The following is a 23,774-nucleotide window of genomic DNA, read 5'->3' on the forward strand; positions in this document are numbered from 1 at the left end:
TTTCGATGCAAGATTTGCTAACTTATGGGCTGGTCTGATACCAAGCGCCCGTGCCAACGTGCAACGACAAAATGAATTAGAAAAATGTGTTGAATTGCTCGGCATCTTTTGGATGCAGATTAATGACGTCACTCTAGGCTTTAAGGAACCGATCTGTGCGGAAACCGTCACTTTGTCTAATTGCTTTGGATTTGTCATTTCATGCTACCTGTGTGTAACCTGTCTCTTCTGTACGTGTACCTTACCTCAGCCCATTTCTTATCCATTTTGATGACTAAAGGGTCAATATCATTTTTAAGCATTATTTGTTCGTTAGATTTTGAGAAGGGAATTTTAAAATTGTAAAGTGGATATGTAGGAAATAATAAAAAAAAAATGTGAACAAGAAAACAGCGCACTGCCCATTGATATAATCCTCCTTTAGCTTGGTTATTTTTTCTTAATTAACTCGTCTTTTATCAGGTTACTTCACAAATCTTTCAGTTACCATTTTCATCTTTTCTGCGGTCATTAATGTGTCTTCAGGTAAGAGAAAATGAGATTCCATGAAGTTCATCTTCGCACGAGGATATAGCCAAGAATACATTATAAAAATAATGCAAGATAGATATTCTTGTGGCTTCTCTGTCTCTGTTTATGTTTCCGTTAGTCATACATTTCAAATTCAGTTTACTTTATATTTCAAATAGTTACTCTACTGGCCTCCTTCCTCTGTCTGGATGGTAATTACATTAAAATGTCCTTGAGTAAAATAACCTGAGTTAAATTTTCGAGTGTTTAGTAAAAGGGGCAATTAGTTGGAAGAGAGACATATCGATTGCCTGTGACAACCGTTAACTGCAAGCGAACAACAGTGACGTCATCCATTAATTCCAGTCATTAATCAGAAGGCGTCGCGTGACGTCATTCTTTAATATCAATACACCAGTTAAGCAATGTCACGTGCAATGTCGTCATGAGTTGATTTCATTAGAGTGATGTGATTGGTTAATAGGAAAATGCCGCGAAATGCACGTAAATATTTTCGACGCAAGATTTGCTATATGACGGGCTGCTCTAGGAGCAAGAGCGTGCCAGCACAAAGCTGGTTGAGTGCAGCTACAAAATTAATTAGCAATGTGAGTAGAGGGGGCTGGGGGCTGGGTGTTGGATTAGGAATCGGGGATGGTCAAAGAAGGATTACATCTTTGAATCCAGAGAATAGCACTAGAAAATAGCGTCGTGAAGCAGACAAATCGCATTCCGTTTTATAACCATAATTTTAGTGTTGGAATATTTTATGATATTTCATAATTCATCATCAGTCTTGCCTCCCGATACACATTGACACTTACGTATGTTTGTTTGTTTGTATGGTGTTTTTACGTTGCAAGGAACCAGTGGTTATTCAGCAACGGGACCAACGGCTTTACGACTTCCGAACCACGTCAAGAGTGAGCTTCTATCACAAGAAATACACATCTCTCACACCTCAATGGAATGCCCGAGAATCGAACTCGCGGCCACCGAGGTGGCAGGTGAAGACCAAACCGATCACGCTACTGAGGCGCCTACACTTACGTATGTAAGAGAAAAAAATCAAATTCTACGAAGTCTGCAATGTTCGGCAATTGAGTCGGATAAACTTAAATAATTCGTCTGAAGGGATTATTATTACCTACTTACTTTGTCATTCCCTCTTCAGGGCAGACGAAATAACAACCTTGTCATTCCTTCTTCAGGGCAGACGAAATAACAACCTTTTTCCCCTCATCAAAGTGTCCATTTTTCCATTAATTTCCTTAGGAAGAAATAGTTGAAATGCTTACGATCCAAGACCTCTCACCAGCAGAAGTGACGCCAGATTCCGCTGCTGTGATGTTTCCGTAATGTTTAGAAACTGCATAACTTGTCCAAGGAATAATAAATGTAGCGATGACCAATTTTCCTGGGCACTCTTCACTTGCACTGGACCACCATAAGATTTCGGATGATTGACCCTTTCGGGGAGTCATTTTCTCTTTACAGAGCCACTCCTCCTTTGAAATATATTTTTAAAGGATGCAACTCGGCTATGAAGCTTATGCTTTTGATCTATTTTGGTCAGTTTGTTATATATAGGAAAATTAAAAACAACTACTGGACCCAACTTATGTGATTTTGACCAGAGAGAGAGAGAGAGAGAGAGAGAGAGAGAGGTACGACATTTAGCTGTTTCCTTTGATTTTTGGTTTCCTTCACGTTTTTAGTATTCAATGAACTACGAAAATTTATTTCTTGGGTTTTTCTGTATAACCGAGCATGCTGAATGTAATAAACAATAAACAATATATTATTTTATGAAGGAAAGCAGCTGAACTGCTCTTTTCAATATACATATATTTTCCTTTTTACGATGTCGAAAAAGAACTATTGGTGCTACTTTGCTATGTTTTCATTCCTGTTGAAAAAATACCTTTAGTGAACTAAATTTACTAACAGTAGGCATTCTATATCGCATGGAGTTTTCGATATAGCGTAGTTAGCCTACCTGTAAAAGTGCGGCCAGGGAGTTGTGTGAAATTCCTTGTGTGCTTCTTTTAAGCAAGTTATTTTACTTATCTTTTGCACAATTTTGACATTAATTTGTTTCCTATTACATTTTCTAGTTGGTTCTTCATACTCGAACAAAATCAGTTCATTCGATAATAGTTTATTTTAAGAGGCAAATATATAACGTGTGTATACCATTGTGTTTACTGTGAAAGTTTGTTTTGCCAACTTCTTAATCTATCTGAGTTCTCCATGTTTTATCTTTGAGTACTTTGTGCAAGTTATCCAAAGTTTTAAAGTAAGTCTTACTTATAAGACTGCTTTACAATTTCGAAGATGGTGGGGCTGCTCTCATAACTGGTCAGAAACCCACTTGGTGCCGTCGTCTTCAAAGTGTTGGGCACCCAAGTCACGGCTTTCGTATCGCATTTATTGCAGGTGAAAAGTACAAAAACCTCCGGTGTTTGCACGAGAAAGCTTACCTGGTTAGAGTTTTAGTCCCGTTCAAGAACAGATTTATGTTTTTTTTTTTTTTTTTTTTTTTTTTTTTTTTTTTTTTTTTTTTTTTTTTTTTTTTTTGCACCGATATGATTACGCTGCGTAATGTCTACTCTGAAATTGTAATTTTGCAAAATCCCTAGTCTGAGTTAGTTATTGTAAAGAAGTAATTAGAAAAAATATACGGACTTATTGTTAAGAAGCATCCCGTCAAGTAATATGTCACTTGCTTCTTAAACTGAAACAGATGAGTGTAGAATATAGGTCAGTTTTAAAATATAAGTTTTAATAATCATTACTTATCTTGGCAATTCTACAAAAAATGAATAAGTAAAAATAATAGTAATAATTGGCTTCCTCTAGTCTTCTTAGGAGTTCGTTAGTTCGTATACATAGAAGGCAGACTAGGCGTCAGTGATAAACTATCTCTTTACGACTAACCTTTTAACTTTTAGACTAAGAAAATGACCCAGCCAGTGAACGGAAGGACTCCGTAATCCACTGATTAACTAGCATTACATCCAATTGCTCTTTAAAAAAAAGTACTAAACGACTTTTAACTTTTCCTTCGGAAAGAATCGATTGACAAATCACTACGGAAAGTTGATGGAAGTCAGTTGAGTAAAATGTTGACAGATGCAGATGCAGTTGCAAATTTTACTTTTGCGGAATCTAATGGTGAAGTTTACTTAAAATCCTTTATTTGTCAAGACTAAGAGAAGGGAAGGTAAGTTTAAATTTATCCCCAAAGGAAGCGCGATATGTCTCCCTTCTTAGAAAGAGAGGGCTAGGTGGGAAATCGAAAGCGAGTAAAGATTCCCAAGACAATTATTCCCGTAAAGGTTTCTGGTCGCAGTAATGCAGCCAAGTACGATGTAACGCCCGAGGCTTCGAGGAGATTCGTGTCACATAGTAAATGATTTAGTCATGTCACTTATATGAACTTGTCACGTTACAATGTCAGATACCTACGCGTTCATGTATTCAGTGACATTATGAACATTCGTTCATAAATACTGTGTGTGCAGATGTGTACATTATGGACGAATGTTCATGTAAATGACCCAGTTTACGTGCACCCGTGTAAGTGCGTGTAGAAGTAGAAGCCAGTGCAGACACAGCTGTTGTCATTTTGCGGACGACTTCATCACGAATAAGTTAAATCAATGATTAGTCTGCTGACATCATATATAGTCCCACTATGAAGCAGAATACCTCGTAATAGAAGTTTTACGATAACAAAAACATGTACTCCTTTCATTATCATACTACTGGTTGCCTTCATTGTCAGATCACACTATCATTTGAATCCCCGCGTAATTATAAAGTCTTCCTACTCGGAGATACTGTAATTAACTCTTATTACTCTTGCAAAGGAATTCACGTGTAAAGAAAATAAAAGTCATAAGCTAGTCGAAGATTCTTTTCGGCTTATTTGTGTGTGTAACCGGTCGGACGGAGTCAAGCGGAACCTCACCTGTATCTAGACAGATCCCCATCCTGAAGGCGCGTGAAATGTCGTTGAAAACTTGCATGAAAGATTAGGCCGAACGTTCACAAATCTTGCGCTCCTTTGCTGAGGGAACCCATGTTTTGCGGTCATGCACGCGGGTTACCTGGCGACGCTTCTGCTGCTGCTGCTACTGCTACTGCTACTGCTAAAGCTGCGGCTGCTGCTGCTGCTGCTGCTGCTACCTTTGCCCAGTCCGGCGCTTCATGGAAGAAGCCAAAGAAGGCCGAGTGCAAAGGACACTTTCTTCAGGCAAACACTTTGCAGAGCCATTTGCCAAGAGGTCTCCATCGCGTCCCGGTTTTCGCTCATTTGTTCGTCTGGGTCGGTTACATGAGTCACTTCTCCGGCTGCGGGGTAATATATATATGTATATATTTTCTCTCGTTCACGAGCGAATAAACTGAATTCCTCGTACAGAATAAAAAAAAACTGTTTATTTCCCACACTCGTTTCCGTCAGTCGGCAGAATAAATTCGCAAACTTGTGACTGCGGTTGAATGGTGAGCATTCTCTGATGAATTAGATATATCCCCGCTTCTGTATACAAAAATAATGCTTATTATAATTCAATGCTCACTATTTTCCATATCGTGAGAAAGTTTGGGGGATTTCGGTTGAACATTTCCAGGACACAAACAAAAACGGAGCGAAAGGGAGACGTCGGTTGCACCAGAACGTCGCTCCTCGATGTTCGCACTTCCTCACTCACCGCTGTCTGGACACCGAATGCCTGCCTGTGTGGCCTTAGACCAACCAGTCGATATTTGTATTAATTTATGAGTTCTTACGTTGCCAAGCAGTCTCCTGCTGGACATTGTTACGTTAATGTTAAGATGTTCTTCTGGCAGGGCTTTCGTATTCGAATAACATTGCTGGCGGATAAAATGGATGGGAAATTGCTGGTAAGAAGTTTTATAAGTGGCGTTCATTTCCCACTCCCCCCCCCCCCACCCCCCCCCCCTCTTTTTTTGGAGGTCATTTGTCTTGTTATTGACAGGCGATGACGATTCTGGGCGATGTATGTTGGTATTCGGTGTGATGTTCGTACCAAGGTCTAAATCGAACGTTCTCCCTCAGAGAGACGAGTGATCAACTTCCAAAACAAATGCATTGCGGCCACCCTATAATTATGAAACATTGAATCTAAATTTTAAAAGCTGAAATCATTCTGTCTTTTTTATTTGCTACACTGGAAAGTCGTCCATGTGAATAGAAATGTGAATAGAAAGTCGTCCATGTGAATAGAAATGTGAATAGAAAGTCGTCTATATGAATAGAAATGTAATGATCACTAATAACCATCAAAAGAGTTAATATTAATAATAATAAAAGTAGACGTTTCTTGCGTTCGTGATTAATTATCGATTAACGCCTCAAATCAGGAAAAACTTTTAAAAGGTGATTTTTTTTTTCAGGTAGCCAATTAAATCGATAAAATAAACATACCACGCTAGTTTCAGTGCCACGCGAAAAGTGATGAACTTCAGCGCTCGTGTTAACTTTTGTCAACTTTTTTTCCCCAAAAGATGTCAACTCGCAGGCGCGCGCGCATACACACACACCCGTAGGCGGGTAATGCCGTCAGTGCACCGCATTTGCAGTACTTTAGGTTCTCTGCAGCGTGCCCTCGGTCCCTAGGTGCAACTCTTTTCGTTCGTTTTACTGTACCTCCATTCATATTCTCTTCCTTCCATCTTAATTTCCACCCTCTCCTCATAGTGCAACTGCGAGGTTTTCCTCCTGTTACACCTTTCAAGGCTTTTACTGTCAATTTCCCTTTCAGGGCTGAATGACCTCATAGGTCCCAGTGCTTGCCTTTGGCCTAAATTCCATATTCAATTCAATTCACATACACACGCGTATATGTGTATATATATATATATATATATATATATATATATATATATATATATATATATATATATATATATACACTGCCACATCCATACATTAGCTGCTGAAACGTGGATGAACCCCTGTGCCAAGAACTTTCACAAAATCAATCTTCGTGGAAGATTGAGCCTTAATGGAAAACTAATCATACACACTGCTCATTCACTTCTATGTTCCTGGAACTCAATCTTCCTGGATATTAACGTCCTACCTTTACCATACTTGGTCACAATGTCTATCAAGGCCTTTCTTGTTCTTCCTCTCTTCTTCCCCCTAACAATACTGGATAACATTCTCCTCACACCGGTATTTTGTCTTCTATTCCTTCCACATGACCGAACCATCTCAAATGACTATTTCTGTCACCTACGCTTAGCTCTATACCAGGGGTTCTTAACAATGGGCATCCATACCCCTTGGGGTTATGAGAACCACATACTAGGGGTATGGGACTTGATCTCTGGACATTTGTATAGATTCGAATCTAATGTGTCAATATATACATGGGGACATTTTGTAAATAGATAACTATATAAAATTATAAATGTTTTTTTTATTTTCGTGTATGTTTCATTCTTAGCTATTCATAACTAAAGTATGTACTTCATTAAGTATATTAAGTTGAATTGTCAACAAATAGGACTTAAGTGGACTTAAGCAAAGGGGGTATGGAACCATATTGGGTAATTCATTCGGATAAGGAGTCATCATCTCTTCCTATTCCACGTAAATTACTTAATGATTTTGTCTCAACAGCCCCCATTGAATTTTCTTTCATTTGCACTCGGCATTTACACTTCGCTTCCGTTAGTAAAAAATAAAAAAAGTATTAGGGTCTTTCATCCCTTAATTCATTACAGCTTAGTTTGGCTTCCTAATCTTTTACTTAAACCCACTCGGCCATCTTCCTTGCCTCATCTAAATTAGTATGTGACTCGCACCTTCCCTCCTCCTACCATCTTCCGTTTTGTTCACTTTCATGAATTATACGAATCGATCACTTCTGTTCTTCCGGCATATTAATATTCATTGCTATATTTCCCTAGTTTCTATCGACTGTCCTAACCTTACTCTTTCCCACATTTGTTCGCAACATTCTTAATAATACCTTAAATTTATTTCTCGTGTTTTTTGTGTTTCTCTTCACTATCCTTGAAAAGGTACAGATTCACCAGCAAACAATTACCATTCCATACTTCATTCATAATTCTTTTTCATATTCAACGCTTTTACAATTCATAAAAGAGACTGAACGCCTATGGAAATGTTAGGTGAACTTTTGTACCTAATCTATGATTCTTCTACCTGTTTATCCTACCCTACTCTTTCCTTTCATCAAAGAGATTTTTATTCGCTCTCAACCATTTACCATCTAATTAGTATATCCTCAATACCGCGTGAGTTGTCTCTTCTTCGGTATTAGCACTTACTTTTCTTGGTTCATGTATTTATCACTCATGGAGCATTTTACCATTACTTTCAAACGTTTTCACACTTTACTGCTCCATAACAAACAATTGATCCTATATCTTCACAGGCAACGTTCCTCGTTGGATAGAAGATAGACGTACATCGGTACATTTCGAGATGTGATGATAAGGACATAATCGAGCGATTGAAATTAAGTCTGCGCGGTATTCAGTCTTAGATAATGAAGAGAAAAAAGTATTTTATCACCTACCACCTCACCTTATCGCTGAATGTCTGATTACGAGAACTGTCGTCGATGAAATAACTTGTGACGATAGCAAACCTGAATGATAAGACGGCTTCTCGTCGGCATTATCCGAATAGGCGGTGGGTCTGGCTACATCTACAATGGAGTAAAGTCGCTTTTTAAATTCGTGTTTCTTGTTAGAACTGTGATGTTTTTTGAAAGTGTTTTGCCGGATGTTGTTCATTTTCAGTAAGCTTAGTGCTTCAGTCTAACTGGTCGACAGGATTTGATAGACTACAAATAATATTTGAGATATACAAATACTATATGAAATATAGTGATGTTGTTGCAGGATGCTGTAGCACTTCTTTTCCGCCTCATCTTGAACCTGGAATTCCATTTCTTTCGTTGTTCTCAAATGAAAAGAGTTTTACTAATTTCAGAAAATATAGTGAGTCAGATTGCCTCGGAACTATGATAGCAGATACTACGCTGAAATTATAGTGCTTAGTTTGTTTTTTGACATCATGAGGCAAGTTATTATTTTGTTTTTATGTAAAGACTAGTCAGTATTTTGAACTGATGGTGAGATGAGAAAATTAGTTTAAGGAAAACAGTTTTTATCTGAGGAATAATTACAGGACAGAAGGGAAGATTGTGTACAGGAATTCAAGAAGACAGTTAAGGATGTTACAAGATGAGAGGGAAAAAGAAGGTTTACAATAAAATAAATAGGAGAGAAGAATGACCAGTGACTTCAAAGAGCCTAAGGTGCTCTTCATGGAGGTACATGCAGATATAAATGCCAGAAAATGTATCAATTCAGATTTGAGATGCCATTGGAGAGAGGCTGCCTGAAGGTAATGCAGTTCGGTGTCGGTGGAATGAGTATTTGGAGGACATGTTAAATGTGAGATTAAATTAAGAGTGAGGTTGTGGATATTACTGCAGATGACGTGAGAAGGGCATTTTACTGTCAGTTTGAAAAATGGGAAGATGTCAGCAGTGAGACGAAGTGTTTCAATTAAAAGAAAAAAATGTGCGCTTGATAGCTTGGCTCGCTAAAGGAAAGGTTCTACAGCAATGTGTGAGATGGATGATGGCAAAGGTGATTGAGGAAACTAATAATCTTGGAGGAACTTGTAAAATCCCGTAAAATAACGTTCATTTGTTAGATTCTGTTAATGGCAACAAACCATTTACGATTTTTATGTACAGTGATGCTCAAATCTCATGCAACATGACTCCATAGGATTTCGTTCAAAATTCACTAACTGGCAACTAGCATGCTCCATATTTATCTATTATTTCGATGCGCAAACGCGATTATTGCATATAATAAGGCCATAAATGTTTCATAAGAGTGAAATCTAACATATATTTCAAAACCGTAAGAAAATGTCACGTGTAGCCAAATTTCAGAAAGAACTCTTACGAAACATTTTCAGAACTTTCGTTCACACCTCGATGAAGCATTTGACCAAATCGAAGTCATCATCAAACCTCAGTTCAAAAGTTAAATAAAAAAAAATCACAACATCAGAAATGCTTCCAAAGCAAGCATAGAATTTGAAATAGTCCTATTTGATTGTTTTTACACCTCGACGATGAAAAAAATGTAAATATGTATATACAAAAGTAGAATGCGCCCACCGATATCAAAATGTTAGGGAAGAATGTGTGAATTTGACTCTGGTGTGACATATCATTAGTGACGGTGCAACAAGAACCACCTGGTGTAACAGAAGTAGGTCTACATTGAGTAACGTCAACAAAATTATCTTAAAAACATTTAATTTACATGTGTTAGAGGAATATTTGTATTTGCATAATTATTTTTTATATTTCTCAAATATTTAAAAAATGGTGGCATACTACCATATGTTCGCCTGTGCAATTATTCTTTTGTCAAATCCAAGATATTGTTCCTAGGCCTAGGTGTTAGATTTCCTCACTTTACACTTAACATACACATCTCTCTATTCACAATTTCTAGCCAGAAAGCAAATGAGGTTATCTGCAAATTCTTGCACTTCAAGTTACCTTATGAAAGAATAAATTATACACCAAAAGCGAACAGAAGAACTTTTAAGATAATAATATTTTAAACCAATTGAAAAACAAGTGTTCCACACGCATTGATATTAACACTTATGATATTTCGATTAATAGCCATCTTCTCCATATAATCAAAACCATTATCTTTTATTCATCAAAGAACAGGTAATCTCTACAAATAACAATATTAGTAACATATTACATCTCAGAAGGCTTAGATTATTTTTCTTTGCCTATAAATCATTTTGCAACATACAGGCAGCTTAAACACATCCTAAAACTTCAACACTCTAAGAAAACTGGTTGTAATTCATAATCCTACTGTATTCCTCAAAACACGGGTAATCTACAAATAAATTCATTGGTTGCAGGTCCACAATAATATCGCATGTGCGTATAAAGTCTTTAATGTATTATACATTAAAGACTTTATACGCACATGCGTATAAAGTCTTTATACATTAAAGACTTTATACGCACATGCGATATTATTGTGGACCTGCAACCAATTTCATCATTTTCGACACAGAAAATTTTGCCCGGCAATAAATTCATTAGTAACAGATTACATCTCAGAAGGCTTAGATTTTTTTTCTAGGCCTATAAAACATTTTGCAACATACAGGCAGCTTAAACACAGCCGAAAACTTCCATATTCAAAGAAAACCTGTTTTAATTCATATTCCTACTTTGAAAATGTTGTTACGACTTTTGAGCTTATTAGGTCTACTGTCATAATGCTGCAGATGTAGTTATGTTGACCAGTCCGAGGAGCATATCAAGTGCGCTTTCATTGATAGCACCGGTGACTTTAACACACCGCACTATAAACTAAGCAGCGTAAAAAAAACAAAAAACAAAAAAAAATCTGTTCAAATCGCACAGATTACGAATTATAGCAATGCATAAAGGGGATCATATTTATATAACCATAAGGAAAATAGGGCTAGCTGGGAATTCGCAAACTTTTCGACATGCATGACATTAGAAAAAAAAGTTTAAAACAACTAAAACGACTTACTTTGGTACTTCTAACTTGGCAAACGTCACATTGAGTCTGACGATCTGGACGATACAAAAAGAATCGTGTCGCATGAGAGTTGAGCACCACTGTACATCTCCCTCCTCAAACCAGTTGTATTTGAAGAGGGGACGGAAAGTAACCTTACGAAAGCTAATAGTAGTCTGCATTACCGCAAGGTTTCAATGGTTTTCCTTTGCCAATATATATATATATATATATATATATATATATATATATATATATATATGTATATATAAATGTATATATATATATATATATATATATATATATATATATATATATTATATATATATATATATATATATTGTGTGTGTATTAATGTGTGAATTTTTTACATTGGTAAATATTAGTAAAATTTATTTAGTACCCAGTTTACTATACTTCGGGAATAACTCACACCCACGTAGAATTGTAAAATAGATAAGTGCTCCGCCACCAGTGAGATTCACACTGCCGTTTGGTTTGGCGAACTACGACGCACAGTGACCTTTGACCAATGAGCTATCAGGAGAGGCATACGTTGATACCGACTCTGCTGTGCATTTGCTTGTCGAAGTCAGGTTTTTGTGCTTAGAATCGAGATCTACCCACTTCCACCGCTCTAGCATTGGGAGGTTTGTAGCACGTAGATGGTTATGAATTTTTGTCACATATTTATATATATATATATATATATATAATTATATATATAATATATTATATATATATATATATATATATAGTTATATATATATACTATATATGTGTGTGTGTGTGTGTGTGTGTGTGTGTGTGTGTGTGTGTGTATACATTGCATATATATACTATATGAGTTTGTGTGTAATAGTAATATAGTTACAATGCCCTCTTAACTTCTCAAATTCTTCACCCTTTTTGGAAAGATTCAGAGGGTAATTTTTGCCATTACAATTACATACGTATCTGGTAAAAAGGTGGACCAGTAGATTTTTATGTAAAATATATTCGTATATATATATTATATATATATATATATATATGGTATATATATATATATATATATATATATATATATATATGAATATATATATATATATATATATCTATATATATATATATATAGATATTGTATAATATATTTATAAGCGAATACCACTGGGAAATGATAGTCAGGAATCCAAGCGCTTTCGTCTTTATTCAGACATCGTCAAGGAGCTACTAAAGTACAATTGGAGAGGATAGCCTCAGGTACAACAAGATCAGGAATACCAGATGGTTAATTATCAAAAGGGTAAAAATTAAAAGGGATAATACAGGATTATCGGATATCACACGGTCGCAAACTTAAACAGATTCTGTCCCTAACCGAAATTACAAAGTATCTTTACAGTCCAAAACATGTAAAAACTGAATATATTAATTTTTGTTGCTTATATTTATCTACAACTTTTTTCTGGATTATGAAAGCATCAAGTTTAAATAAACCAAGACTTAAATTTAGAACATTTCTATTATTTTGACTTGATAAAACAAGATTCAATGATATTCCATTTAAACTGTGTCTTTACATGGGACTAAGGCTCTTGCTTGACTCCAGGTTTTAATAGGATGGTCTAAAGTCTCTCATATGTACAAATAATGCATTCGAAATTTGCCCAGTTCTCACAGAATATTGATGTTGCTTAAGCGTCTTAAGCAACATCAATATTCTGTGAGAACTGGGCAAATATCGAATGCATTATTTGTACATATTGAGAGATTTAGACCCATCCTATTAACTGGAGTCAAGCAAGAGCCTTAGTCCCATGTAATGACACAGTTAAAAGGAATATCATTGAATCTTGTTTTATCAAGTCAAATAATAGAAATATTCTAAATTTAAGTCTTGGTTTTATTTAAACTTGATGCTTTCATATGAAAAAAGTGTTGTAGATAAATATAAGCAACAAAATTAATATATTCAGTTTTTACATGTTTTGGACTGTAAAGATACTTTGTAATTTCGGTTAGGGACAGAATCTGTTTAAGTTTGTGACCGTGTGATATCCGATAATCCTGGATTATCCCTTTTAATTTTCCTGACTATCATTTCCCGTGGTATTCGCTTATTTATGAAGTCACGTGCATCTACTGTGATTTTTTAAGAATATATATATATATATATATATATATATATATTATATATATATATATATATATATATATATATATATATAATAAAATTTCCCTTCCACATTCATCTTAGAATTACTAAAGCAAGCTGAACGCCCGAGAAAAAAAAAAAAAATTTCAACAAGATCAGCAATCACATATCTACACCAGAGACTATCATCATCCTAGTGACCCTAAGTTCCAGCTCTATGAAACTCACTATTTTTTTGCTTTAATTCGCACGTCCTGGACACTGAGGCCCTTCCGCTAAACACCTCTTCAGTCTTATCTGGCCTAAGCTTATCGGTCTCCTTTTCCTATATCTGAATTATTCCCACTCTGAGACACTAACCTGATCAGCATCCATTTTTCTCGAGTGATAACCCGTATCTTTGTTTCTCATCCTGGCGTCTCTTTTCACTCCTCAAATCGACATCTACACATTCCTCCATGAAAGAGAATTAGGCTAATAACCCCCTGTATATCATCCAGTGTGTGCATCACACTATCACATCTTCCAGGTAACTCGTCCCTTCTCTTACTCACCATCATTCGAAACATGTCATCCTAGATTCCTAAGTGAATAACGTCACTTTAATTCTAGCGCCATCCAAAATGTCACTCATTTCTCCATCACTCTCGCTTCCGTTTATCCTAAGTGCCTGAATTCTGAATGTTGGAATATGGTATGTAACGTCATTTTACTACCACTAACTAACATTGTCATCTGACGACGTGGGACGCAAAGGTCTTCTGTGAAATTCCACTGATCAGGTCTTTTACTCGTATGTATTGAGTCTTCCGCGAAAACTCCACTCATCTCCAACCTCCCTGCTCAGAGTGACGATGTGTAAAACCTATGTGACTGAGGGGAGGTTATGACACAGACATTCTATCCAATCCAAGATGAAGCGCCTCAGCGGCGTGGTTGGTATGGTATTAGCATCCCACCTCGGTTGTCGCGGGTTCGATTCTCGGCCATTCCATTGAGGAGTGAGAGATGTGTATTTCTGGTGATAGAAGTTCACTCTCGACGTGGTTCGGAAGTCACGTAAAAGCCGCTGGTCCCGTTGCTGAATAACCACTGGTTCCATGCAACGTAAAAACACCATACAAACAAACCAAGTAGAATGTATACTTGCACCTGTGCAGGTATATCTTCACTCTGTTAATGATTGGCTTGCTGATAACAACAACAAAAAATGGAGGCCTATGAAAGACGTCCAGTGAATGAGTGGGTGTAATTCATTGTTAGCATGTGATGTCAACAATGAATAAACATACATCACTTGCTATTATTTTATTTTGTTCCACTATTATGCTGAATATTATTTTGTTCTCATATTAAAACTGAATTACATATATGAATATTAAAACTGAATTACATATATGAATATTTAAAACTGAATTACATATATGATGCATAATCATGAATCGACACAAATGGGCCTATTCGTGTTTTCATTCCTTTACTATATTGGATATTTATTCTCATTTATAATCTGACTTGCATATGTGGTTTATAACCATGAATAAACAAACTTGGACGTCTAGGGAGACTGCTTTTGTCAGTAACAGAATCCATCTCCTTTGGTTTTTCAACTTAGAATATACGTACAGCTTTTTTGTCCTTTGGTTTTTATGTGTAATTTGTTAAGTAATAATATCATTCACAATCTTTTCAACACATGCAAGAAAGTTACCGGAAAGATAATATCAAATGTCTGACATTCAAAACTAACAGAAAAACCCCACTTGAAATGGGTAAGAGGTACAGGCTTCTGCAGGTTCCCTTAGATAACCGGGTTCCTGGACTCCACAGTTACAGAAAAGAGCGAGACTTACAGTACATGTTATTAATAAGTATTTGCGGAAGGTTTATGATAGGATTTTGGTTGAGGAAATAAGAGACAACAGAAGGTTTGATGGGGAAGATCAGTATGAATTCATGCACTGTGATATGGTGTACATACAAAAGTGAATTTAAAGGTTGCATTAAAAGTTACATTGCCTCTGGTAATACATGTTTTCGTCAACACTATTATTTCATTTCATTGGTTCATCACTCTTCATTTATAATTTTAAGAATACATATTATTTATGTAGTGTTTATAAATCAGTATTACATTTCCTCCCTATTCACAGCTCTTCCAGAGCCTCTGAGGAAATATGGTTTAATCAAATGACTGTCATGTCTGAAGGAATGTTGACCAAACGTATTGTACAATTGTTTCGTTTCACTACAGGTCATCCCTTCCGATAGAAAACAGGATGCCGTCCAGACTAATCGGAAATTTGCAACCAGTCAAGCTAATCACATTCCATAGAAGGAATCTGACGGTTTAGATTGAATTGTGCATCGGAATATCAAGGTATCTAAGGCGTAGACGGGATTTTGTGACCGCTGACTTGTCCCGAAGTGGAAACCTAACATTGGCGGGAGTGGTTGAGTGGCGCGCAAGATTTCGTCGCTTACCTGCTGGATCCAGTAAACTAATTAATCAGTGGACACCATGCGTTTAAGAACAGGTAAACGCTATTCCCTGTGTGAAATCTTCCCTCTTGTTTTAACCATTTGAAACTGACTATGACCTGTGCATTAAAATTAAAAGCCACCAATAATATTCATGTCTTAAGTGGCATTTAAGTAGCTGGCCAAGCCCTTTTGAAGTAACGGTCCTCATTCTCATTTTTTTTTTCTACATTTCGTTCTGAGCATTATGAAATTTTGTTTATTTAGCATAATATAACTTTAACATTATTATCTTCATTCTATCTCCTCAAATATTAAATATTGCGTTGTCATATTTTTAGTGTGTCATCTTTTAAAAATTTTCCTTGGGCAGTAATATAATTATTAGAATTGGCAAAGTTTATCACACCTTTTACCCATTGTTTAAGCTTTAAATTTTACCCATTGTTTAAGCTTTAAATTTTACCCATTGTTTAAGCTTTAAATCTTACCCATTGTTTAAGCTTTAAATTTACGTCAAAGTTTGATATTAATTGTGCCAATTTCTTGTCATAGTACGGAGACAAGTTCGTCGTAAAAGTACATAAAAAATATTCGAGTTTGAAAGTTAATAACAGAGATACGACATAGTGGGGCTTTGATTTTATTAGCCATTAACAGTATATTATCAGAACTGATAACAAACGTCTTATTTCAGAAATCCTCAACGGCTTCCTGCTCATGTGCCTCATAACCGGCTTGATTACAGTTACTTTCATGAACTATATCCAGTTTGTATTTTGGAAGAAGAGAATTTTCTATGATGCCTGCGGTGATGAATGTATTAGAGGTAAGAAGAAGTGAGAGGTATCATTTCATATAAGCACTAACTCAGCAATACACACACACACATTATGTTGGCCTACTCGATAACGTCACTAGGCCGTCCTGATTTCGTTCCCGTCCACTGGACGGTGGTTCGATCCCATGAGGGGACGAAATTATTATCAACTAAAAATTCCCCTTCGGTACATATATGAAAATATATCAATTCCGAGGTAGAGCGAATTAGATATTAAAGGACATTTGTAGCTCGAATGATCTATATGAATCACGGTGATGTGATAATTATTCATATGTAGGTATGTATATGTGTTTGTATTTCCATCAACATCTCGATTTTCTCACGCATTTAAATAAATATGTCACTACAGGGCCTTGAACCCAGATGAAGAACAAATGGAGAAACTTTTAGTCCAGAGGCTGAATTCGTACCCAGTCACGATATAGATAATGGTGAGGTGAGGGTAACATCAGCCACTCTGAATCATGAATCCAGAGTGGCTTATGTCACCTGGGGTTTCGAATCCCGCCATAAGGGTTAAAAGGGTTAGGGCTTCTTCGTTTGTTCCTCATTGGAATTCAAGGCTTTGTGGTCGCATGGGTATTGAAAAACTGTGAGAAAATCTAGAAATTATAATGTAGGCCGTTGTCGTTATTATAAATATATGTACCGATGCATGCGAAAACGTGATCATTGGATATTCTCTCTCTCTCTCTCTCTCTCTCTCTCTCTCTCTCTCTCTCTCTCTCTCTCTCTCTCTCTCGCTTTATAAATATATATATATATATATATATAAATATATAATATATATATATATAGTGTGTGTGTGTGTGTGTGTGTGCGCGTGCGTGTGTGTGTGTGTGTGTGTACCGTTCCTACACACCACACAAACACACACACACACACACACACACACATAATACTACCTGAAAATATGAAAAAGATGGTCTGTAAATATTTCCATTTACATTTTCCGCGTAAAACCGTCAACGGTATCAAACCCAATAAACATTTTGCTAACCTCTTTCGCAGTGGATAATTCGTCCCACTACCTGGTCCAGACGGAAGTTTGCAACATTCTGGACTTCGGTCCTTCACATCCGGACATCCACAGATTTACCTACAAAAACGTTGACCCGGTGAGACCATTCTTTCGTTGGTACGGATTCCGTTTCTCTACTGATGATTTGTAAGAATTCTCTCTCTCTCTCTCTCTCTCTTCCGTTTCTCTTCTAGCTTGTGATTTGGTAAGAATTCTCTCTCTCTCTCTCTCTCTCTCTCTTTCTCTCTGGCTGTAATATACAATCTATTGCACACTGTAAGAAAGAGTCTCTTTTCAAATGAAAAGAAGCCATATTTTGTTTCCAGTGCCGGGGAATTAGAATAGTGATCATGTGAATTCTGTAGACTTCAGTGCAAGAACATTCCCAGTAGTCACTTAACGTAACAATGGCGAAGTTTTCTTGCAGCTTTCTGAACTTTTCCGTTCAATACAAATTCTCTCAAGAGATCGCAATGAGTGAGTTTATATAGGTCCCGAAATCTTTCCCTACGAACGCAGCTGGTGTGTTCCAAACTCCCGCCGCTGACGGAAGAATCGGGGTTGAAACTGATCTTTTTCGAAGAGCGCGTTCACTTGTATGGATCGTCAGCCAAATATCTGAATTGCTCTTATCAGGGCATCCTCAGAGTGAATCAGTCTCCAGGCCACCACGACGGGTTAAGGGATTCCAGATTCTTGTGAGTAATGGTATTCTGTTCCTCAGAAATGTTTACTAAGTTGACTGATTCCAGTTTGTGTGAGTAATTATCATTCAGATTCTTCAGAAATGTTTACTATCGGGTTAATTGATTCCAGATTCGTATGAGTGATACCATTCAGATTCTTCAGAAATGTTGATTATTCTATTGGGTTCATTGATTCCTAATTCGTGTGAGTGATAGTATTTAGATTCTTCATAAATGTTGACTATTGGGTTAATTGATTCCAGATTCGTGTGAGTGATTGGATTTAGATTCTTCAGAAATGCTGACTACTGTTTGATAGTTAAGGGCTGTTTTCATTCTTGTCTGATAAGAGACTCGTTTGGGTAATACAGGAGTCCGTGTATTGACCAAAGTTTTAAAGGTAGCTCAGTTTTGGTTTTAAATGGAACAGCTGATGATGATATAAGGGCTCATGCTGTGGTATTCTGGATATTAGAAAAAAAATTGCAAGCATATTATCCGAACATAAATTCATTTCACCGAAGTATCTGAGCAGGTCATCGAAAATCAAGCTGCAATACTTCCTCCCTAAAATGGTGGATTATATAACGTGCATTCCAAAGAGGAATAAAAAAGAGCCAGTGAGGTGAGATTTACAACCAAGGGTGAAGACTTGTGGATTCAGATGTTAACAAGTCAAGTCAAACAAACAAGCATGAAGCCTTCCTTAGCCACCCAAGGAGGAAGCATCATCAGCACTGTAGTCACGATCTTTGCTGGATGGAGTCAAGTGTTCTGGTTCTTGAGGAGTCAGGTGGAAAAGATTTTCTCGAGAAAGAAGACTCACGATGGGCAGAGGGCCCATGATGCAATAGGTATTATCAACTCCATTTATCTCTTTCATTTAGCTAAAATGTTATTACCTTCATCTTGAGCAGAACAGGCACTGAAAGAACTTCAAAAGCCACATGACAATTTAGACAGATCAACTTTAGTAATAAATGATAAGCTGTAAATGAAGTCTTTTATCAGTGCATTTTATCATTCTCAGAGAATGTGATTTTACTTACAGTTCTTGGAGTTAGTATGTATATATTTTACATGCAAACTAGGAAAAATGCAATGGAAATTGCGTGGAATCACACCTCGAATCAGTGCACGCCTGACTGTGGATTCACCCTCTTCATCTCCTTTGGGATAATACCAACCCTTAGGCCAAACATTGATCGATTTTTTATGACCTTAGACGGCTAAAATAAAAAGCATCAGTGCTGTAGGAGAAAAAGATTTAGAAATTCCTTCCTTCATTTAAAATTTATCGTCTCATAAAACTTGTCAAAGGTCATATGTATCTATTAGACACCTTCATACAATAAGAAAACAAAATAACTCTTACTCTCTTACGTTCCTTTCATATTTTTGCATCATAACAGATTAATGCGGAGACGACGGATAGAGAAGAGGGAAACGCAGATGAATTATGACAGCGTTTTAGTGACGTGTTACGATTTTCGTCTTTCGTCACTTCGCATATACAGGAGTGTCCATTTCTTCATACAGCCCTCAAGAGCGAAAGACAAGCGAGAAAAGTTCAAGGTAGGTTAGATGAAGACGCGAGTAGTGGCTCTGAAATTGACTGGCAGGAAGACGCGCGAAGCTTTTCACTGAACTTGTCATGGGGAGACTAATGCCTAGGCACCCATAACCCTGATTTTGTCAGCACCTTACATTGGTAAAGTCTAAGTTCATTTATCCTGTGGTGGAACTGTCTCTTCTTGTCTTCATTTTGAATACTCTTGGGCTTAGGTCATCTGCCTAAAGAAATGGGAGTGTCTGTTATTCCTAGTTTCTTCCATTGAAAGTGAAAGGAGTGGCTCTGTGTGTAGGATAGGTACTACGAAAACTCAGTAGAAATCCCAGCTGGAAGCTATTAGGATGACAGGAAAGATAGGTGGATTGTTTATGTGTTGTGGAGAGTTTTCAGTGAAAACTAAACGATTATTTATCCCCGTAGGAGGGTAGTTCCGTCAGTAGACCTCGTGCGGTACACTGTAGGCATTACTTAAGGTTCTTTGCAGCATGCCTTCGGCCCCTACTCTTCCTTCATTTTACTTTCCACACTCTCCTAACACTTGATTCATAGTGCAACTGCGACGTTTTCTGTCACGGGAGTATTTTTCCCCCACCAAGACATTAAGATACGAGAATAATAATACTACTACTATACATATGCACTGTTGTCTGTCTTCTTGCCTGGAGACAGGGGTCGGAGAATGGTACTGTGTCATAGTTGACACGGTGGGTATGAAGACTACTGACGTTTACGCTGCCTGGGAATTAGGGTAGGCCTGTCCTACCTGCTATTACATGATATTCCTTGTGGGTATGGGTCTTATTACTGATGAGGCCAAGTGATGTCTTCCCACTGGGAGGCAATTGAAGTGCTGATTTCCATTTTTAGGGGTAAGGTACGATGGTATTGAAGAAAATCCCTGGTACTCAGTTCGTTTCTTTATTACTCCTTACATCATGCCAAATTTCTCCCAGGCCTAGTCTCCTGGACTTGGTTAATTTACCTAGTCTTCAGAACTCCTGGACTAGATCCCTCGGAAGGGATAGATAATAATTTGTATTAATAATCTGGTAAAATAGCCAAAATGAAGGGTGGACCGGTTGACGTCCTTCTCACACCTTCGAGCATTCGTGATCCTTCCATGTTTGCTAGTGTTACCCAAAATGCAGACGAAAGATTCAGGAAAGCGCTCCCACACTCTAAGTGAAAGAAAACAAAACAAGGGACTGGCCACACTGCTACGCACTCGACGTCCACAACAAAAACGAAAACATTTTACATTTCCAATCACTCTTACAACAGTAGTGTAAAGATATTAGAGGAGGATGATGAATCAATTCCTAAATAAATCACTAATAATTAAAGGAATATTTTTCCCATTTCATTTCTTCCTTTTAACCTTTCAAACCTTTTACTGTCAAGTGCCATCTCAGCGCTGAACGACCTCATAGGTCCCAATGCTTGGCCTTTGGCCTAAATTTTATATTCAATTCAACCCTCAAACGATTATTTATGACAGCAAAGTGGTTAAATGAAGAGGAAGCAGAGAACATGAAGCAGGCAAAGTACACAGGGTTTAAAAGAGGAACACGTGGAAAAAGAAAGAACAGAGAGAGCAAAAACTATGAGAGGAAAAAGAAACGCAGAATTACCAGAATTAAAGGGACATCTTTGACTCTCCTCTTTCTCTCTTCTTTCTTTTCCCTGTAATTCACTTTTGCCCTTCGTGCTCTTCCCTGTTTCTTATTCCCTGCTCCTCCCTTCATTCTCCCACTTTCCCACCCAGAATTATTACAGAAATCAAGGCAAAAGGAAGATCTGGAAGAACAGTATTGGTATCCCGCCGGGCCACCAAACACAATTTCTCCCAAGGAAATGAGAACAAACTAAGACAATGAGCAAATGATAGGGAGAGAAAACGCGAGAGGAATAAGATGTTCTTCAGTAATAATTGACCTTTCAAATGCCATCGGGAAAGTGTAGAAGAATGTTTGAGTACTCCAAACAGGGCAGATGCAAAGTGGGTAGGCTATTGATAAATGTCCCTCTCTCTCTCTCTCTTCTCCTTCTCATCTTCTCTTCATGATATCCATCTGTTCTGTTCAATCGTCTCTCTCTCTCCCCTCTCTCTCCTCTCCTTTCTCTCTCGGACGCTGATGCACTGACTTAGGATATTATCTTTATTCGTAACCAGGGGGACTTCGTAACGTCCACCAAACCACTTCCCAAATTTGTTCTTTATCAGTCGCTGATCAGTGGATTTCGTTGTTTTGCGGCAGTAGTATCCTCTCCTATCAAACTTTGCCAGTTTCTTTCTTATTTATCAAAATCTTCACTTCTCTTCCTTCAGCCATACCTGAACTACGTAAAATGTTCGGGCAGACAGAAACATGGATTTCGTGTACCATTGTATCATTGGCCTCTATTTTAAAAGTCAGATTTCCAGTTTATCTGAGAGAATCGCATTTCAATCTAGATGTTCTCTCTAGTTGTTGAGTTACTGAACATTTTAAAGATTTGTGAAGAAACTGAATTATTCTGATTTCAATGTAAGGTATCTAAGGACAACAGGTTTAATCTTAATCTTTAGAATTTGAGTGCTGTCTCCCATGCAGTTATTAATAAAAACATTTCCTTATTCTCAAATGTAGCTGTATCTGTAGACAGACTTGTTATATTAGCTGTATATAATTTATGTTAGCACCTATAAGTGCCACGAAGCAAGTCACACTCATTGCTATAAGAGCTTTATTTCCACCTGATTTCCACAACTGAATATTTTTAACCGGACCCAATTTTATCTTCCAAGAAATCAGTCGTCGAGCTGGGAACACCTGAGAGGCTGAGCGTCATCATCGTAGGAACAGATTCCGTATCTCGTGGGAGTTTGCTTCGCCACATGCCCTTAACTTTCAACTACCTCACCAATGAGCTACAGTCCGTAGATCTGCAAGGTATAAACAAAGTAGACGATAACACGTATCCAAACATCGTGGCGTTATTAATGGGTTTATCACTTCGGGAAGTCGAGAGCCACGACTGCCAGGACGAAAGCAACCCTCTCGCAAGACTCGACATTTGTCCACTGATTTGGAGAAACTTTTCGAATGAAGGCTACGTCACGGCATACGGAGAAGACTCGCCAAACGTGGGCTCCTTTCACCATAAGCTGCCGGGATTTGTTGAAGAACCAACCGATTACTATAATAGGCCTTACTTCGTTGCATCTGACAGGCTCACGGGACACAGAGCAGGAAAAAGAGCAGTTGCTTCTTTGTGTCAAGGAACAAGGCCCAGCAATATCCTCATCCACAATTATTCTTTGGCCTTAGCCGAAGAACTGAGAGACGTCCCTTACTTCGGCTACTTCTGGACATCAGCCGTCACGCACGATTCCTTGCAAGGAGCCGTCAGAGCTGATCGGCCGACCTTGGAATACTTGCAGAAACTCCACAAAGGAGGCTATTTAAACAACACAGTACTCTTCTTCATCAGTGACCATGGGATGAGGTCTGGCGATTTCCGAATGACGTATGCAGGGATGCTGGAAGAAAGACTACCTTTTGCTCATTTAGTATTCCCAAGATGGTTCGGAGATAAGTATCCTAAAGCTGCAAAGAATTTGATAACGAATACAAAAAGGCTGACGTCGACCTTCGATCTCCACGCAACACTTCATGATATTCTCTACCAAAATTATGTAGATCTGGAGAATAGGTAAGAAAAATAAATATACATGTATCAATCGGTAGCTTTTTTGGTTCAGTTTGTTTATCTGAGTCTATTAAGCAGATGGGCTTCATGACTGGTAACAAGTGATTAGATTTTAGGCGAGACAGGAATTTAACTGATGAGGAAGTCTGCTGTCTCAAATACTTTGTTATATAAGATCTTATAGCTTAGCTTTAGGTAGT

At 37.5% G+C, this 23,774-nt stretch overlaps 2 protein-coding genes across 15 annotated transcripts in view; one reads left to right on the plus strand and one right to left on the minus strand.

The window, feature by feature from the left end:
* The window catches only part of LOC135205411 (adenylate kinase isoenzyme 5-like), a 95,488-nt gene extending 90,251 nt beyond the window's left edge, over window positions 1-5,237 (minus strand). For all 4 annotated transcript variants that reach the window (XM_064235949.1, XM_064235951.1, XM_064235950.1 and 1 more), the window contains exon 1: window positions 4,487-5,237. In XM_064235949.1, coding sequence (XP_064092019.1) covers window positions 4,487-4,544 — 58 coding nt within the window. In that variant the 5' untranslated portion in view covers window positions 4,545-5,237. The remainder of the gene's footprint in view (window positions 1-4,486) is intronic.
* LOC135205409 (uncharacterized) overlaps window positions 1-23,774 on the plus strand; it is a 155,540-nt gene that overhangs the window by 126,973 nt on the left and 4,793 nt on the right. For 3 of the 11 annotated variants that reach the window (XM_064235941.1, XM_064235938.1, XM_064235945.1), the window contains 6 exons: window positions 15,531-15,813; window positions 16,455-16,586; window positions 17,613-17,719; window positions 18,142-18,320; window positions 19,721-19,883; window positions 22,670-23,577. In XM_064235941.1, coding sequence (XP_064092011.1) covers window positions 15,798-15,813; window positions 16,455-16,586; window positions 17,613-17,719; window positions 18,142-18,320; window positions 19,721-19,883; window positions 22,670-23,577 — 1,505 coding nt within the window. In that variant the 5' untranslated portion in view covers window positions 15,531-15,797. Of the gene's footprint in view, window positions 1-8,134; window positions 8,239-8,538; window positions 8,933-11,539; window positions 11,790-15,530; window positions 15,814-16,454; window positions 16,587-17,612; window positions 17,720-18,141; window positions 18,321-19,720; window positions 19,884-22,669; window positions 23,578-23,774 lie in introns of those variants that run through there. The other 8 variants (XM_064235937.1, XM_064235936.1, XM_064235939.1 and 5 more) reach the window with 8 other exon arrangements.

The sequence above is a fragment of the Macrobrachium nipponense genome, chromosome 24 (assembly GCF_015104395.2).
Source record: "Macrobrachium nipponense isolate FS-2020 chromosome 24, ASM1510439v2, whole genome shotgun sequence".
NCBI classification, from domain to species: Eukaryota; Metazoa; Arthropoda; class Malacostraca; order Decapoda; family Palaemonidae; genus Macrobrachium; species Macrobrachium nipponense.